At 38.2% G+C, this 18,848-nt stretch overlaps 1 protein-coding gene across 4 annotated transcripts; it reads right to left on the bottom strand.

The window, feature by feature from the left end:
- Window positions 1-757: 757 nt before the first annotated feature.
- Window positions 758-18,459, bottom strand: BZW1 (basic leucine zipper and W2 domains 1). Of its 4 annotated transcripts, none has more exons than XM_037167539.2 (12): window positions 18,352-18,459; window positions 16,934-17,007; window positions 14,742-14,918; window positions 13,524-13,618; window positions 12,645-12,710; window positions 10,803-10,938; window positions 9,945-10,054; window positions 9,389-9,559; window positions 8,794-8,940; window positions 8,142-8,280; window positions 5,524-5,646; window positions 758-5,123 (listed from the first exon to the last, which is right to left on the bottom strand). In XM_037167539.2, exons 2-12 carry the CDS (start codon window positions 16,995-16,997, stop codon window positions 5,092-5,094), a joined length of 1,260 nt encoding a protein of 419 aa, XP_037023434.1. In that variant the 5' UTR covers window positions 16,998-17,007; window positions 18,352-18,459; the 3' UTR covers window positions 758-5,091. The 4 variants fall into 4 exon arrangements, with proteins under 4 accessions (XP_037023434.1, XP_053521027.1, XP_037023433.1 ...); XM_053665052.1 differs by lacking the exon at window positions 18,352-18,459 and adding an exon at window positions 18,055-18,077; XM_037167538.2 differs by lacking the exon at window positions 18,352-18,459 and adding an exon at window positions 17,848-17,942.
- Window positions 18,460-18,848: the final 389 nt, after the last annotated feature.

Raw genomic sequence — 18,848 nt, 5'->3', positions numbered from 1 at the left:
AGCACAAGATAAAGTCACTAGGAGTTTCCAAGTGAGAATAGTTGCCTGAAGCCCCGAGTCCCAAAAGAAGAGAATTTTTTTTCTTTAAATCTTACCTTTTTCCCCCCATTACCATTTAGTCCTGTTATACCTCCCTCCTCCCAGCAATCACCCCTGTTGTCCACAGAAAACTGCCTCCTCCATTTAAAGTCACAGAAAAGGGTTCCCTGAAGTTACAACATTTTGATTTTGTTTCAGAAAATTCCAAGAGGGATTGGGAAAGGGAGTGGATGTATACAAACTAATTGGCAGTGAGATAATAGTTGAAACTGGGTGATGGCTCAATGAGAATTTTTTTCTTTTAAACTTTAAAAAATGTTTACTCATTTTAGGGAGGGAGGAATATCAACTTATTCCAGTTAGTCATTCACTGCTTGATTCTCACGTGTCTGTACTGGGGAATCAAACCCATAACCCTGACATATTGGAACGACACCCAACCAAATGAGCTACATGGCCAGGGGTAAATTTTTTTTCAAAAAAAAGCTTTCCATGTAACTGGACCACACTGACTACAGGGTGTATGTATTCCATTACATACTGCCTGGCATTCTGTTAAATTTTACTTGCACTTACAAGACTATCTGAGCTAATGCTGCTGTTCGTGGCCTGAATTAGGGTAGCAGTAGGGGAGAGAAGTTATGTTAGAGCTGGAATGGGCAGGACTTGATACATGAGGGCTTAAAGAGAAGCGACATGAAGCTTTCTGGAGAGGATAGATGGTGTTACTATTTTATTTAGTGAAACACTGGCATTTTCTAAAAACATGAACATATTCACTTCTGTGTTTGAAGTACACGTGAGCCACACAAACGCAAAACTGGTCTGGAGAAAAAATATTTCTGGAGGGACAGGCTCTTTGACGGCATTTAAAACACCCAGTCAAAATGGACAAGGACTTAGCCTTAACCAACTTGGAGCACTTGACCATTAGCATACAACAACCAATGCCAACAGTCACTGCTTTTCTCTTTACATTAACAAGGAGTCTCATGAAATTTTATTCAACCTCAAAAGGACAGACAAGAAGCAAGTTTCAGTTAAATAGAAATGATGCAGCAATATAATTATTGGCATGCATGTCTATACTTGAGTTTGTTCAGAGTGCCAAGAACCATCTCGATCACCAGCTATGTTTTCTCCATTCAACTGTTTGCTATGCCAAGATCCATTACCCTTACACCTAGAATGAAAATGAGGTGTATTTACAGAGAATATTTTATTAATATACCAGAGAATGTAGAACATCTTTTTGTAGTACAGGCTTCAGCCCATAAATGGGTTACTTATTCCCCAATAGGTTTACCTGAAAAGTTAACTTTTAAGCACAGCCTTAAGTATTTTAACTTTAAAAAAGTTCAAGAATTTTCTTCCTTAGATATTTTAAATTGGTTATACTGACTGGAAATTCCCTGAAATGGAACAGCTCAATTATTTGATAACTCTGTAGCACCCCAAGTTCATTCATAATACATAGTTCCCAAAGCTGCACTAATACAACAATAAATATTCTCAGTTTGACGAGATATTGGTTCCTCCAGATAAAATCTGCAAAGGATTCAGTGGATTTTTTTAACCACTGTCTCCTCTAGGGCACTATAGTAAGCACAAACAATTTAGCTTTTAATTTAACCAAGGTTCCTATTCAGTTATTAAATTGACAGTGATTGAGAGTACTTGTAAATTCATCTTTTTTTAAAAAATTCATCCAGAGGTCTGACTATAATCCTAGAATCAGGATAAAAGGATTGTAAATGCACTGGAAAATTAAAACAATTGAATTAATAGCTGCTAGTTGACTACAGTTAAATAGGGGAAATTATGGAGGGGAAAGCGAACTGGGAAGCCTTTTGATCCACACCAAGTTTCATACAATTATGCATAGGATTATATTTAGGTACGAATTCACTGCAATTCACGTTTTTTAGATCAAAGCCAATTATAAATTATTTTGAAATAAAAAGTACTAAATACATCTCCTAGATTCCACTTAAAGCCTACTGAAAACTATATTTTAAACCTTTAGGCCTCAGTAGGCTTGTGAACAGGTAGACTTTAAATACTACAGGATAAATGTATTTCTGAATAATTGTAGCAAGGCATTTACCATAATTCTCACAGAAACGCTTATGAACTCCCTTTACCTGGCACCTGTAATAGCATTGAAGAGAATTTTTACGAAGTTCATTTAGTAGTTTAAGTAACAATGCACACTAAAATTTCGGCACCTATGTTACAAAGCCCAATAGTTTTGCCAGTTGCTGCAAGCAACCTAATTGAGGAGGGCAGCTGCTGCATCAGTAAAATTTCAATACCATTTATTAAAGTGTTTTGCCCAACTTGAAATAAATCACTCATCTAGAGGTTTTTTTAATAGATTAGAAGAAACCTGAATGCCTCTGTTACATTTACAATCAAGCAAGAATCTCTTAAGACGTTCAAAGTAAAAGGGAAATTACTTGTCTGATGCCTATGGTGGGCTGAGATGTAAAGCATTAACTGTTAAAAGATGGGTGACTGGCAGAAAACAAACGTTCTCTATTTTCTAGTGACCCTGGGAGAAAAAAAAGTACCGCTTCAGGATATGGATCTGCATGAAGGTATGTCTGCCAATGCAAATGTCTATCTCTATGTCCACTCTTAAAAAAATATGCCAGGGCATGCATTATCAGTGGGGGTGGTACTACCCCCAAATGGGACCCCCAAAAGCATTTACTTTTTCCATACATAAAACAGATACAATACACATGTAGCTTATCTATAGTAAAATTTATTGGGGTGCTATTAGAAAAGTCTAAAAATAAAAAGGCTTCCTGGGGGAGGGTGATAAAGCTTAGAGAAACACTGAATTAGAAGTCAGCCTCCCAGTCACACGCACTTCCTCTCACCACCATCGCTATGCTGTGTCAAAATAGCCTGTGGTATTTTTGGTATTTGGAGTTTTCTTAATAACATAATAAATATTTCTAGGACAATACTCCAGAATAATTAAGAAACTATGATCAGCTCTAAATACACATTTAATTATGGTATCTAATAGACTTATCCTTTGAAACTGACATCAAGTTAGGAAAGTCAACATTTATCCAATCATACAAGTACAATTTTTAACATCTATATTAAGAATTACATATTTGAGGCCATAAGTTGGCATTGGCAGCTGAGTCCCAAAACTACCACTTAAAATTCAAAATGAAAATCTGTAGTCTTTTCAGAAAGCATTTCCTTTCTTTTATACTGTCATAGGTGATATTCATTTATTATAATATTGTAGTCAGTAAACACTACTTTGTCATTATGAAGAAAAAAACTATGATCAGACAAAGATCATAATGTAGTTCTGGAAGACTACACATTCTTTCACTATACACAGTATATAATAGAACAGAGTACACTTTGAACAGCAGTAACATGCAATGATTCGGTTGTAGAAATGTTATGTAGTTTCCACTACATCAGAATTCTGTGTAGGTGTTTACAGTTTGGGAGCTATAAGGACAAAAAGAGCAATTATTTAATGTTTACATAGTAGAGACACCTGAATGTACAACATACATTTACTACTGGACATTAACAAGGAATTTACAAAAAAAATAAAGAAGACTGACCTACATAACCTAAGTGTAAGGATGGACTTTATTTTTTTTAAAAAGTCTTTTGAGGACTACAAATTACAAAGTAAAAGCAGATCACTACGTAGGAACCTAGTGAATACATTTTTGCCTGTGCATGAAAACTTGATCAAAGTTATTCATTTAACAATTTCACCCCATTCACAATGATATCAGTAATAATGCTCTCTGTAAGGTAAGTATACAACTTTATTTCAAATTATACTACACATTATTCCCTCCAGATGAACTACTAAACACCAAATTCTTGGCTCATAAAAATGGCACCTCTGAAAGGGGCAATTTCCACCCAGTCTCTGGTGGCATTACTCCAACCTAGTTTCTTTCAGTAATCAAAACTTCCAGAAGTTTCACATGTAAGATAAAGTCTTTCCACCAAAAAGTGTGGTCGTATTTTGTCTTCTACTGACTACATACATATACATGAATGACAACAAAGATGAATGACAACAAAAGACAAAAAATAAAAGGCAACCATTAAAATAAATCAATTATATAGAAGAGATAGTTGGCTCATGGCAATTAAAAATAAAAGGCAACTAGGTAAAGGCATTTCCTTTACTCACACTATTCCATGAGTCCTTTCCTACCAATCTAAGGATATGACAAGTGTTAACTTTGTTAAATGACAAGATTTTTCTAAGGTACAGTTGAAAATGGTATGAAAAGAATACGCAGCTATTTTGCCTGGAAAGGTACAAACAGAATGCAGAAATTTCTCAATAGGAAAAGTTGAACTTCTTTCTTCCCACCACCTCTGCCTAGTACAATTTCCCAAAGACCTCACTTTCAAGCTTGCTCTCCATGGCTCCACTAACAAATGGAAACCAGAGAACAAATGAGCTAAAGACTTACAGGGTTAAAAATTAAGAAAATATTAACATGGAAGCAATGGCCCAAATACTCAAGAGTCATGTTAATGAATTCAATTGCTGTATATGAGGTTTTCCTGGATGAGGGCTTTGGGCATACCAAATTATCACACAAATCATTCCTTTTTGAGACTTTGGATACTTTTACAGTTTAATTTGCAAACAGAATTTTTATAACAAATTATTTTTAACCAAATCATATCTTGAAAACTTTATATAGAAAACCCAGGAAAAAAGTGAACTGTTCATTGTGGAAGGCCTTAAATTACATTATTACAGTAGAAAATACAGGAGGTAGAAGATAACTGAAAAGACTAATGCAACATTAGATTCAAATCTATAGCTCCTGTAGCTACTTACAACATGGTTTTTGAAACTAAACCCAACATTTCCAGTAACCATAGAAACAGTTAAAATAAAATTTGCTATGAAAGCCCTTATATCATGCTTGATATAGGGAGGTAGGAAGATGTAAGAACCAGGACACATGAGACATGACATTTTATCTACAACTCCTGTTTGCTTTACTGAGGGTGTAGTTTCAAAATTCAGTCACCTTCTTCAGCTTCAGACTCAGATTCTAGAAAAGGGGGAAAATGCAGTCAAGCATTATATATATCAAAAAAGAGAAGTTCCTATTTATAACTGTGAAGCTTTTTATTATAATGAAAGGATCTTATTAATGTCCTACTAAAATATGGGCATATTGAAAAATATTTATAAACCTCAATATTCATAAATATTAAATATTCTCAAAATTTTCAAATTTTCTGTAAAGAATGTTTAGTATTATGACCACCCAAATATTTCAATAACTATTTTCCTCACCTGCCTTAATTTAAAGTAAACACATTTACAAAAATCTGTACTCTAGGTACAAAATGGCATCTAAATCAACGATGGCAACATGTGTGGACCCATTCTATGGATGGCCAACTAAAACCTCTGGCTTTACCAATCTAACTGCACAAAAGACTTACCTTCTTCAGCATTTTTGAGCCACTCCACAAACTTTTTCATTTGTTCAAGGAAGACACTTTTCCCCTTTGCAACATGTGCATCTTTATACCACTTTAGAATGGGCTCCTCACTCAGGACTTCAGCTATAAAGAAGATAATGATCATTACATTCAGGTAGTTTTCATACACTTCTCTCACCACATAGTTAGAAGCCGCCTAAGGTGCAAATGCCTGCATGGCAACAAAGACCTTACAGTGGCAGGGGAGGGGGAAGGCTATACTCAGACATTCTCTAATTGCTTTCTCCAACAATTTTTTTAAAAGATTTAATTTATTTTTAAAGAGGGGAAGGGAGGGAGAAAGAGAAACATCAATGTGTGGTTGCCTCTCACGTGGCCCCCCACTGGAGACGTGACCCACAATCCAGGCATGTGCCCTGACTGGGAATCAAACTGACAACCCTTTGGTTCGCCATCCACTGAGCTAAACCAGCCAGGGCTCTTCAACAAATTTTTAAAAAACCTAAAATGAGAGCCTGATTTTTATTAAGTTGTTGCCTAAGTATGAACCTGCTACTAGGAAAAAAAATTTTAAACTAGTGGATTCTTGACTTCCAGCCAAGATGGAGGTATAGGTAGACACACTGCTGCCTCGTACAACCAACATTAAGGACAACAAAAATTTAGAAACAAAAAAACAAGAACTGACTGAAAATTGAACTGTACAGAAGTCTGACAACCATTCATCCAGACCGCTAAGAGGAGCGGAGTCGGTGGCCAGCAGATCCCAGGCAAAGGGTGGCAATGGGCAGACCCAGTGAGGTGAGCAGGGCAGCTGGCTGACCCTGGTCCCAAATTTATGAGCAGATAAAACCAGGCAGAAACGGGAAGCTAGATAGACCACACAACCCAGGGCCCCAGCACTGGGAAATAAAGCCTAAAAGCACTAACTGAAAACACTTGTGGGGGTTGGGGTGCCAGGAGAAATTCCCAGCATCACAGGAAAGTTCGTTGGAGAGACCCACAGGGTCCTAGAATGTACACAAGCCCACATACCCAGGAATCAGCACCAGAAGGGCCCAGTTTGCTTGGGGTAAACGGGGAAGTGACTGAATCTGGCAAAGAGTGGAGCAAGCACCACTATTTCTTCTCTGACCCTGCCCCCACATACAGCATCACAACCCAGCAACTGGGTTGCCCTGCCCTGATGAGCACCTAAGGCTCCACCCCTCATTCATAACCTGACCACCCCCCTAAAATAAATAAATAAATAAAAAGAGGCTCAAATGGGAGAACAGATCAAAGCCCCAGAGCCAATCCATCTAAGCAACCAAGAGACAGCCAACTTATCAGATGCACAGTTCAAAGCACTGGTGATCAGGAAGCTCACAAAATTGGTTGATTTTGGTCCCAAATTAGATAAAAAAAATGAAGGCGATACTAGGTGAAATAAAGGAAAATGCACAGGGAACCAACAGTAATGGGAAGGAAACCAGGACACAAATCAATGGCGTGGACCAAAAGGAAGAAACAACCAACCAAACAGGAAAGAAAGAAACAAGAATTCAAAAAAAATGAGGAGAGGCTTAGGAACCTCCAGGGCATCTTTTAAACATTCCAACATCCAAATTATAGGGGTACTAGAAGGGGAAGAGGAAGAGCAACAAGTGGAAAACTTATTTGAACAAATAATAAAGGAGAACTTCCCTAATCTGGCAAAGGAAATAGACTTCCAGGATGTCCAGGAAGCTCAGAGAGTCCCGAAGAAGGTGGACCCAAGAAGGAACACATCAAGGCACATCATCATTACATTAGCCAAAATTAAAATGAAGGAGAGAATCCTAGAAGCAGCAAGAGCTAAGGGGACAGTCACCTACAAAGGAGTCCCCATCAGACTGTCAGCGGATTTCTCAAAAGAGACCTTACAGGCAAGAAGGGGCTGAAGAGAAGTATTCAAAGTCATGAAAGGCAAGGACCTGCATCTAAGATTGCTCTATCCAGCAAAGCTTTCATTTAGAATGGAAGGGCGGATAAAGTGCTTCTCAGATAAGATCAAATTCAAGGAGTTCATCATCACCAAGCCCTTATTATATGAAATGTTAAAGGGACTTACCTAAGAAAAAGAAGATAAAAAAAGATGAACAGTGAAAGGACAGCAAACTCACAGTTAGTAACAACCACACCTAAAACAAAAGCAAACTAAGAGGACAGCTAGATCAGAAGCGAACCATAGAAATGAAGATCACATGGAGGGTTAGCAACAAGGGAGTGGGAGAAGGAAAAGGGGGGAGAAGGTACAGAAAATAAGTAGCATAGACAGTAGGTAGAAAATAGATGGGGGGTAAAAATAGTATGGGAAATATCTGAAGAACTTGAAACACATGGTCATAAACTAAAGGGGGGGAATCAGGGGGAAGGTACAGGGTGGAAGGGAATGAAGGGGGGGAAATAAAACAACTGTAATGGCATAATCAATAAAATTTTTTAAATAAATAATTACCAACTTAAAAAAAAAAAAAGCACCCAATTCAATGGCAGACAATTCAATTCTGTGATCAGAGTAAAGTATTTTAGGGAGCTGGTGTTCAGACAACTACTCTTCAGAATCGTGTATTCACAAAACTGAAGTTTTAAATTACCTTTGTAAAAAAGCACCACTATTTTCTGGAAGGCTTTCATGAAATGAATGTTATCGTAGCAATACTCCTGAATCTTCAGTAACAGAGTCAGCTCAGACTGACCTTGAGTAGTAAAGGCAGCAAGGAGAGGGCTGTATTGCTTTTGAAGGGGAGAAAAGATTTAGTTATTCATTCTGCTGGCCATCCATTATAAAATTTCTGAAATATAGAACATAACTCATCTTTTATAACCACCGTGAATTATATATTTTATTTAGTGAAAATAAAAAAGTAGTAAAGCAGAAAAATCTGCTAAGCATCTATATCGAATAAACAATTCATCAAGAATTCCAGATAACTATCAATATAATGTTTAATATTTTAGAGGAAAAAGAAGAAAATGCTTCTATTTGCCAATATTCCCCAAAAGCAAACACCAAATTGCAGGTTTAAGCTACTTTTCAGCAAGTATTCGTTTTTAATCTATGAATCAACCAAAGTGCAAGTCAGACTTTTTAAAAGGTTATATTAATAATTAATATGTTTTCTATTTACTGGCATGTAAATACCAGGAAACCACAGATGCAATCTATGCTCTTAGAAAAAAGCACAATAACGATTTACTTTTCCCAATGTAGAAGTAGAATGTTTGGTTAAGAAACAGATCTAATACCTTCAAGTGCTTGATGGCTTGCTCTGCTACAAGCTCCTCTTTTTTGTTCCATTCCACAGTGCTCATTACACTGGACCAGACTATTCCAATGACGACAGGTTCTGGGATGTTGTTTTTTTTCATCTCCTCCTTGACATACAAAATTATCTGCAAAAGAATCCAAATTTAGCGACCAGAAATTGTATGTATGTATGTTATATATGTACATACCCCATACATCAAACTTAGAACTTATACAAAAGCATAAAAAGACCCTTCCATATAAGCGGCAACAACCACGTATGTACCACATAGAATCAAAGAGCTTTTAGAACTGGAAGGGGTGAATCTCTGGTTCAAACCTTAGTTTACACATAGGCAAACTGGCTAGGAAAGGACTGAGAGAGAAACAGGCCTGTCCACTAGCTTACAACCTACAAAATCCCCAAGCATGGTAATTTCTGGGCACCAAATTGGCACTAAAGACGAAAAAGACAGAGGCAAAGCCCCAGCATAATTTTCTACAACTATTAAAGCCCACTCTGGTGAAATACTTAACATTTTTTCTTTACCGGAAACTTGGCCATATAATGACAGTTTAAATAAAATATCTTACATCCTTAAATGGATCACCACGGGACATCTGTTCTTGAAGTTCTTTCTGAAGTTCCTTACGAGCGCCAATGGTTTGCTGATTCCGAACATATTCTGAAAGCTCTTTTAAGCCTGCCTCAGTGAAGTACTTTGTGAAGTGTTCCACGCTTTGTTTATTGGCAGGAAAAAGTTCCTGAAAGGAGAATTTAATGTAAGTAAATGATCTTTAAATCAGATTAAGAAAAACTCTTTTCTTTTTTTAAAATATTTTTTATTTTATTGATTATGCCATTACATTTGTTCTATTTCCCCCCTGTCCCCCTCCACCCTGCACACCCCTCCCCCACCATTCCCCCCCTTTAGTTCATGAACATGTCTCAAGTTCTTTAGATTCTATATTTCCCCTACTATTCTTACCCTCCCCCTATCTATTTTCTATCTACTGTCTATGCTATTTATTTTCTGTACCTTCTCCCACTCCCCTGGAAAAACTCTTTTCTTGACAGGCTAAAAATGACAAAGTCCCCTTATTGCACTTTCCTAGCAAGAATGGGAAAAAAAAAGTGAAAGTTACAAACCATCAGCCTGTTATCCATGCTGACTTTTCGAAGACTTGCAGCTACTGCATTAATATCTTTTTCATTTATCCATGATTTAAAGAGCTTTACAGCAAAAGCTGCTGAAACCCCTATAGAAGAAAAGAGCACACTTAACAGAAGCTCCATCCTGGATTCAACCACTGCACCTCTCCATTTCCTCCCTCCATAGTTCAACTACACAGGATTACTCACTTTATCCGCACACTTACCCCTGGACTTCCTTCTACTACTGCTCACCATTTAACTCCAATTTCTCTATTTGAACATTTGCTTGGTTATATATTTTTAGTCAAGCTACTTAAACCATTTTCCAATGTATAAAATGAATGTAACAGTTCTTACACTTGACAGGGGTATTGTGAGAATCAAAATAATGCATGTTACATACTCAGTACTCTTAGTAAAATAAAGAAGTTAGCCTTTTATTATTCTAAAGAATAATTTAACTATGGAAATCAATATAAGGAACTTATTTCCCTTTTCAGCTTGACATTTTCCCCAATGGCACTTCTTCTGTTAAACAAATTTCCAAGTCTCACAATTGGAACTCATCCTCTGGGTTACCACAGAATTGAAATTTTTTTACTTTATAATCACTTTGCATCTGGACCCTGGATATTTGCTATATGCCTAAAGCAAGACATTAACTCTGGATGCCAAAAGTATACAATAAATGTTTAATGAATTTAAATGAACCCATTAAATTTAAAGATAGTTAAAAACACTACTACACAGGTCAAACCTAGATGAATTATATTCTGTATCAGTTCATCTTTCATGCCCTTTCTAACCTACCTTCAGACAACTAAAGACTATCCTTTACTAAAGGTTAATTACCTTCTTTAACCAAATTCTCATTATAAAGGCTATTAAGAATGGATGCATTAAGTGTTCCATTAGCCAGAAGAACACCAGTCAACATAGCCAGCTTGTTCCTCTCCGACTCCGAAAAACCCTTTAAGAACAGCAGCAGCTATAAAAGGAAATAGTTATGGGTTAAAAGAGCAATTGTATTATATAAAGAGAAGCAATAAAGCACACTGTATTGGTTACAAGTATGGGCTCTAGAGTACCACCCAAGTTTCTGCCTCAGGTATAATACTCATTAGCAAGTTAACTTCTGTGCCTGTTTCCTCATATGTAAAATGCTGATAAAACTTGTTTCACAGGGGTTTTGTAAAGAGTAAATGAGTTAACAATTAGAATAGTGTCTAATACCCTATAAATGTTACTTTACCAGATTTTCTATGCATCTATATACAGTACATCTAAGACTCAAATGGCAAGCATGCTAAATTTCTTTTCCATGTGGTTAGCTCTGGTCCTCTACCCTCTAATCTTCTGAACAAACCCCACTTTGAATTTTAGGCTTTTGCCAGTTGTTTGAACACAGGGCTAAGGAACAATGTACAGCAAATTAAACTGGGTGATTTACCCCCAAACTATATTTCAGAGTCAGCCTACCTAAATATCTAAAATCATCTAAAAAACCCTGGCCAGGTAGCTCAGTTGGTTAGAGCATCAACTTGATACACCAAGGTTGCAGGTTCAATCCCCAGTCAGGGCACATATAAAATTCAACCAATGAGGAACAATGAATTAATGCCTACCCCCCCAAATCAATAAATAAAAATTTAAAATAAAATAATCTCAAACAGTACGAAGGCTCCTGAAAAAACTAAAAATGCCACCCCCCCAAAAAAAACCCCAAACCCTACCAGCCCTGTCTGGGTGGCTCAGTTGGAGCATCACCCCACACACCAAAAGGCTGTGGGTTTGACACCTGGCTGGGGCGCACACAGGAGGCAACTGATCCATGTTTCTCTCTCATTTGAAGGTCTCTCCCCTGCCCCCCCAAATCAATAAACACACCTTCAAGTGAGGATTAAAAAAAGAAAAAGAAACAAAAAGAACCTAGCAATCCCACTTCTGGGTATTCATCTGAAGAAATCAAAAACACTAATTCAAAAAGATACACACATTCCTATGTTCACTGTAGCATTATTTACAATAGCCAAGATATGGAAGCAACCCAAATGCCCATCAATAGACAAGTGCGTAAAAAAAAAAAAAGCTGTGGTACATATATACAATGAAGTATTACTTGGCCAATAAACAAAAACAAAAACAAAAAACCCAAAACAAAGAAACAAACAAAACCCAAATGAAATCTTACCACCTCCAACAACATGCATTGACCTAGAGCAGGGGTATCAAACTCATTTCACCAGGGGCCACATAGCCTCGCAGTTGCCTTCAAAGGGTCAAATGTAATTTTAGGACTGTATAAATGTAACTACCCCTTAACTAGGGGCACTGCCCTGAGCGGAAACAAGGTGCCGGGCTGGATTGGCTTGCAGGCCTTTGTGTTTGCCACCTGTGACTTACAGGCTATTTTGCTAAGTGAAATAAGTTAATCAGAGAAAGACAAATACCATATGATTTCACTTATATGTGGAAATCTAAAAAAAAAAAATAAACAAACCAACAACAGAAATAAACTGACACAGAACAAACTGATGGTCACCCAATGGGGATTGGTGAAAAGGGGAAGTGATTAACAAGTACAAATGGCAGTTACACTTAAAATTATCTTAAATCTGCGGCAAAATTAGCTTTTAACATTCCATTCTTTGACCTCAACCTACTGTCTTCCACAAAACATATCGATCCTCATACCTTTTTTACTTCATCTTCAAAACCTTTCTCCAGGTATTTGTAGCGCCTGATTAACTTGTTAAAAACCTATGAAAGAATAGTAAAGAAATTTAATGATAACTTCCTATGTAGAGATTCCTAATAAAAAAGATCTAGATTAGGGCCAATGAGATCCCTCCAATAGTATCTCTAGAATAGTAGAGAAGTGAACTTTTCACTACATATGTTTATAGGCTGTTTAAACTAGCATGGGAAGAGTCCGTCCATCCCCAAACCCTGCAATGTATGAATGCAATACTGTTAACACTTTAACAGCACCCTGCAATAAATTTTTACTACCAAATATTAAAGCAAAGACTAATTATCGCTCAAATATAAGTCATTTACCCATTTGTAAAATACTAACAGAATAAGATCGTGAAATAGTTACACCTTCCTAATGACATTGGTAACAGATACACCGGAATTCTTTGCTTACTGTAATGCAACCATACCTACTGGTATATATGAAAGCTTCAAGTAAGATTTTGATTGGTAAACTTATCTACCTATAATTTACCTTTTGAAAAGTTATATGCAGAATAACTCCATGATGGAAATCATGGTAGGGAACTGATTTTCCTTTTCAGTTCAACTTTTTTTCTAATGGATTAATTCCAGAGGGACAAACTGGAAGAGCTAACTCAACCTAATTGAGTTAGCTCAATGAGAAGCTTTTTCTAATCGTTTTTCTCAACACATTTTGGAGTTTTAAATTTATCATATTTCACCAAGAGCATTGTCTTAAACCTTCAATTCAAATTCCTTAAATCTCCCTATATCCTCTCGAAAGTACTTTTCCTTAAACATCAGTGAGATGGATAGTAGCTGACTGAAATTATTATGTCAAGTTTTATTTACCTGAGCAAATGCTTGCATGGTCTCTAGGTCTTCTTGTGCTGCGAACACACAGACATCTGTACGCATCATGTCATCTGCCAATGTACCACCTGGGGCTAAGGCATATTTTACAAAAAATTTGCAGTGACCTTCATTTAAAATTAGTAATCATTTCAATCTTACTTTCTGTGATAAAATAAAATTGTTAAAATTCTAACGGAGACTTGAAAGCAATTTCTCAGTAGGAACATAGCTAGGTTGGTTCAATACAATTTGAAAAAAGTGAAACAATTTACAGGAGTAAAATAATCCACTTTAGCAACTCCATGGAACTTGTTGCATTAGCCATTCAATCATTAGTGCCAAATCTGTCACTCAAGTGGAGATGTTTAAAGTTGGTTTTGGTGTGTAATTTTATACATAGAAGACCACCCTTCAAGCTTCCAAAGAGGCTGGCTATAAATATCCACAGATGAAATATTTTTTAGATACATTTTTAGTATTTATTTTTTAGATACATTTTTAGTATTTATGGCTAAAATGTCTGATGTACACTTTAAAATATGTGGGAAGGAGGGGATGAAGTTGTTAATGATTATTGAAGTTAGGTAACAGATCAAAAGTTCATCACATTACTCCCCCAAGATATGTTTGAAAATCTCCTTAGTAAATGTTAAAAAAAAAATTTATAAATAGGCTTATTGATAGTATTATGAATAGTAAGTAGATACATTTCTTGCTACGAACTGGTAATACAATGAAAAAATTCATTTGACTAGGTACTAGAATATACATTAAGTTCCTAGTTCTAATCACTGAGCAATTAATTATTTGACTGCATGCAAGTCACTGAAGCCTTTCTGAGCCTCCATTCTACATACTATATACTAATGGAGTTCTGATTCTGTCAGCTTGGCGGTGAGGGTCAAGACAATATTGCTGTAAAATATTTTGAAATACCTTGTAAGAGCTATGGAGATGAAATTACCATCATCATTTGAAGATATACATAACTAAGCAGTACATTCTGTTTGACATCCTGAGCTGCTGAAGGTAGGAGTTACATTAAAGCAGCACAGTGCAGCAGAAATATGCAAACCACATAATGTATTTTCAAATCTTCTAGTAGCCATATTAAAAACAAAGGCTGAAATTAGTTTTAATTTGTCAAATAGTTCATATTCTGGATTCTAACAATCTTCTCCATATAGTACACTTCCCACAAAACCAGACACTTACCCAGCATTCCCCCGGCCACCAGAATGTCAAAGAGTGTTTCTGCATATCGGCGGTAATCAAGTTTTGCTCCAGAGGCATCAAGAAACTTTGCTACTGCTTCCAAATCAGTACCAGTTTCAGTTAAGCCTTGAATAATACAGTCTTGAAACTGAGTAGGGTCAAACCTCTCTTTTTCATCTGAGGGGAAAACCCCAAAACATTTAGTTTTAAAAGGCTTACCAAAATGCCAGGAAACCATCACCTTATGAAGTTATAATCACTGAATAAGTTAATTACATTCATCACAATTTCATTTATTTCAATAGCTGGAAAAAACAAACACAGCTAGATTACCCAAGACCTGGAACACTAGCAAATACACAGTAGACTAAACAAGTCCTGTGCAAGTTCCCCTGGACTAGTTTAAGGCAGGATTGCCTAAGCACAGACTTGTATAGCTATTCTTCCACTATCTTTTCACATAAGTCTCATTAAATTAGCTGAATAAACTAGTGTGTTCCTACTACCAGGGGACAATTTTATCTGGAATGTTCTCCATTGTCTCTGGGCTTTTCTGAAATTTAGGTCAACCTCCAAACCTCAGGTAAATTTTATTTCTGAGTGAAATTTTACCCAAACACTGGAGCTGGAACTGTTGATTCTTTTCTCTAAATGCCCCTAACACTTTGTATGCTTTAAAGAAAAAACCACTCCTTTGACACTTATTAAAAGATCCAATATATGACAGAAACTGCAGTAGATCTTTTGCTTCAATCCTTGTAACAATATTGGAAGGTAGATCTTTTCGTTCCCACTATAAAGGAAAACTGAAGGCTAGAGAAATTCAAGACTAGTAGCTACGAGTAAGTGCTCTCCAGTCAAAATGCCTGATCCAAATCCTGATCACCACCGTTTAACTGTCTGAGCAAACTGTTTCGTTGTTTATGCATAAATTTTCCTATTATAAATGGTGCTTAAGAGTAGTAACTATCTTATAAAATTGTTGGTAATATTAAATGATATAAGATAGAAAGCACTCAGAACAGTGCCCTGGGTACACAGCTTTTATTGAATTGCTATTACAGATTCTATGATAGGGTTTGATTTCTCTAAGTCAGATATTACCTTAACGTTCACACAGAATGAGGGTGACCAATTCTTCCCTATTTTCCTCAGGACTTTCTTATTTCTAGCACTGAAAGGCCTATGTCCTGGGAATTCTATACAGTACTAGATAAATCAGGATGGTTGTTCACCCAATCATCAAGAATTAGGAGGGCATCTCCTAATGAGTGATCTCAATCTGGAAGTGGGGAAGTGACATTGCTTTCTGATGCTAACAGTAAAATAAAGGTGATGCCAGCAATCCACATATTCTAGAGGATACAGACCCTTCCCTATTATTGCTAAACTGCTCTGTTTTCCAACTTCTGTTCCTCCTCTTGAGAAAAATCTACTGGCTTAAATGTAAATGAATCTGCAACAAATCACTCTTTGGTCTTCCCACTACAATTACAAAAGATTCTTTAATATACATCTCAAAGTATCTCTACCTGGAGTAGAAAAACACAATTTATAGCCATTAGTTGACCCAATTCTCTTTTTCCTTAAAGTCTCATAAGAAATAAGGTCGGTATGTGCTTTTGAGCAACACCAAAATGTTTTGGGGAACATATTTTACCCGATACAAGATATACCTGAGACCACATCTCACTTAACTTTATACCACTAGTGTAGTAGTGCCTCACTATACAATTCAAAATTCATCTAAGTGCCATAAATACAGAAGTCATCCATATAATTTTACTATGTTTCTTACTAAGCCTATGAAAAATATTTAATTAAAAAACCACCAAATATTACAATATGAACTGTTCCATAATTAACTTCCATGGTTCAAGTCTGATTCTTCTCTCAGGAATCTTCACAAAGTTCAGGTGAAATTAGTGATCACATTAGGAACTCTTTTTACAACTGAACCTTTTCCCTCAAGCAAAAATCTGCTTAAATGAAATTTGCCCCTAAAAATTCAGCTCATATTTTTAAAATAAAATTACTTAGAAATAGTAAGGGTTTATCAGCTAGAAATTTGAGTTACTTTCTGGTATTTTCTCTTAAGGTTTTAGTACTGAGCAACTGCCAGCCAGAGGGACCAAGATGTAAAAGTTATTCTGGAGGTTTCAAGAGAGATTATTTTTAAAACATAAATTTACCTCTTTTTCTGGTTTTAAAACGCTGGCCTGATAGCGTTGGCTTTTGCTGCTTTTGATTATTCATAAAAGACACCCTAGAAAAAGAAAACGAGGCCTTAAAAGTCAGTGCCATGACATTCATTTCAAGAACAAAGCATCATATCTTGTTCTAGTCACATGTAAAACCAACTGAACACAAGCTTTGCCTTGACAATATACCTGAGCAGGCAAAAGTAACTACTTTTGCTTTCATGAACAGAATTTCAAAATTTGCATTTCCCCCTCCATTACAGGGGTGTCCAACCCGCAGCCCAGAATGGCTATGAACACAGCCAAACGACAAAATCGCAAATTTACTTAAAACCTTTTCTTCTGCTCATCAGTTTTCGTTAGTGTTTGTGTGTGGCCCACAGATACCAAATGGTTGGACACCCCTGCCCTACAAGAAACTATTGAAAGATGTAATGTGAAATACGCTTCTTAGGTGACTTTACAGAGCCAGTGACTGGTGGCAAATCACCCACCATAAACATTTTTGGGTCTCTTCCTCTTTCTTCAAATTCGCCAACACCCTGAATTAACTAAGCACCACAGAAGGCTAACAGAGATTACCACCTAGTCAATCGTGCACATCAATTTTGGGACACTGTCAAAAGATGAATACCTTCTTTTGAAGGACCCTTCCATTAAGTCGTACCTGTGACCCCACCGACCGCTTCACCACCCCCGCCTGTAAAATTAACTGTCAGCGGGCCTAGCCTCCTTGGGCTCATACCCCACAAATCCAAGCCTCCTCCAAGGGTCTTCCTATTCACACCCTTCCTGTGCCTGCCGCAGAACTACAGACTACCCACGACTCCGCCCAGGATCCCCTCGGGCACAGCAGCGAGGCGCCACAGGGACTACACATCCCCAATAGCCCCTCCTTTACTGACCCCGTCGCCGGCGTCCGCCGCAAAGAGCGGACCACAGGAGCCGAGGCGCTTCGCGCCGGGGGCCCAGCCGCCCCGTACATCCGCCCGCCCTCCAGCGAAAGCAGCTGCGGTGGAGGCGGCCGCAGTGGTGGTGGCGGCTCCTCTGCCCCGCCCGCCGGAACCCCCCACGCGTACATCACCCAACAGAGGCCACGGTGGCTTTGTTACCCAGGCCGGGCAGGGCCGGAGGGGAGCTTGTCTCGGACACTGCCTCCGACACCGCGACGCACCCTTGGGGTCCATGTTCTGGCTCCGGCCGCCGCCCCTTGACTTCCCCGATGAGACAGCGGCCCCGGCCCTGGAAAACTGGCTCCGAACCTGGCCCAGCCTCATGCGGCAGCCTCCCCTCGGGCCCATCCAAACCCGGCCCGCATAGCGCCGCACAGGGCCGCTGCCTCCCTCGATCTCTACCCGTTGATGAGGGGTAGCAACCTCCACGGCAGACAAGAGGGCGCCAAGCCTCACCGAATTTAAGGCGAAGAGAAAAGGGCCAGAAATTCCAGATGTGGCGACAACTGCTGCGGTCTCTCCTTTGCGACCGGAACTAACGCGAGGAGGAGGGAAGAGGTGCCACCCCCGCCCCACCGGTCCCCTATCGCGAGATTTCTTCCTCTGGCGTCTTGCCCCGCCCCTCTCCCGGATTTGAGCCCCCGCCTTTTCCCTTCCCTGGGGCTAGAGATGGGAAAAGAGAAAAAGGGAGGGAGCAGGAATTCCAAGCCTTATTTTATTCCATTATTGAGTTACAGATTTGTTTTACACTTATCCTTGACTAGCCTATTATTCTCTGCCGGCGTCGTCATCCGGCCTCTTAGCACATGGAAGGGTTATATCAAAAATCCGTCAACCTCACCAGTGAAGAGGAAGTTGGACACCTTCGCCCTAATCCCTAATCCCAGCAGGGGCCCCCTCCTCTTCCGCCGAAGTTGGAGCTAGAGGGCGTGGCAGGGCGAGGGTGTTGGTAG

The sequence above is a fragment of the Artibeus jamaicensis genome, unplaced genomic scaffold (genome assembly GCF_021234435.1).
Source record: "Artibeus jamaicensis isolate MK-2021 breed Jamaican fruit bat unplaced genomic scaffold, CSHL_Jam_final contig_391, whole genome shotgun sequence".
Taxonomy (NCBI): domain Eukaryota; kingdom Metazoa; phylum Chordata; class Mammalia; order Chiroptera; family Phyllostomidae; genus Artibeus; species Artibeus jamaicensis.
This window is presented reverse-complemented; position numbering and strand designations above follow the sequence as displayed.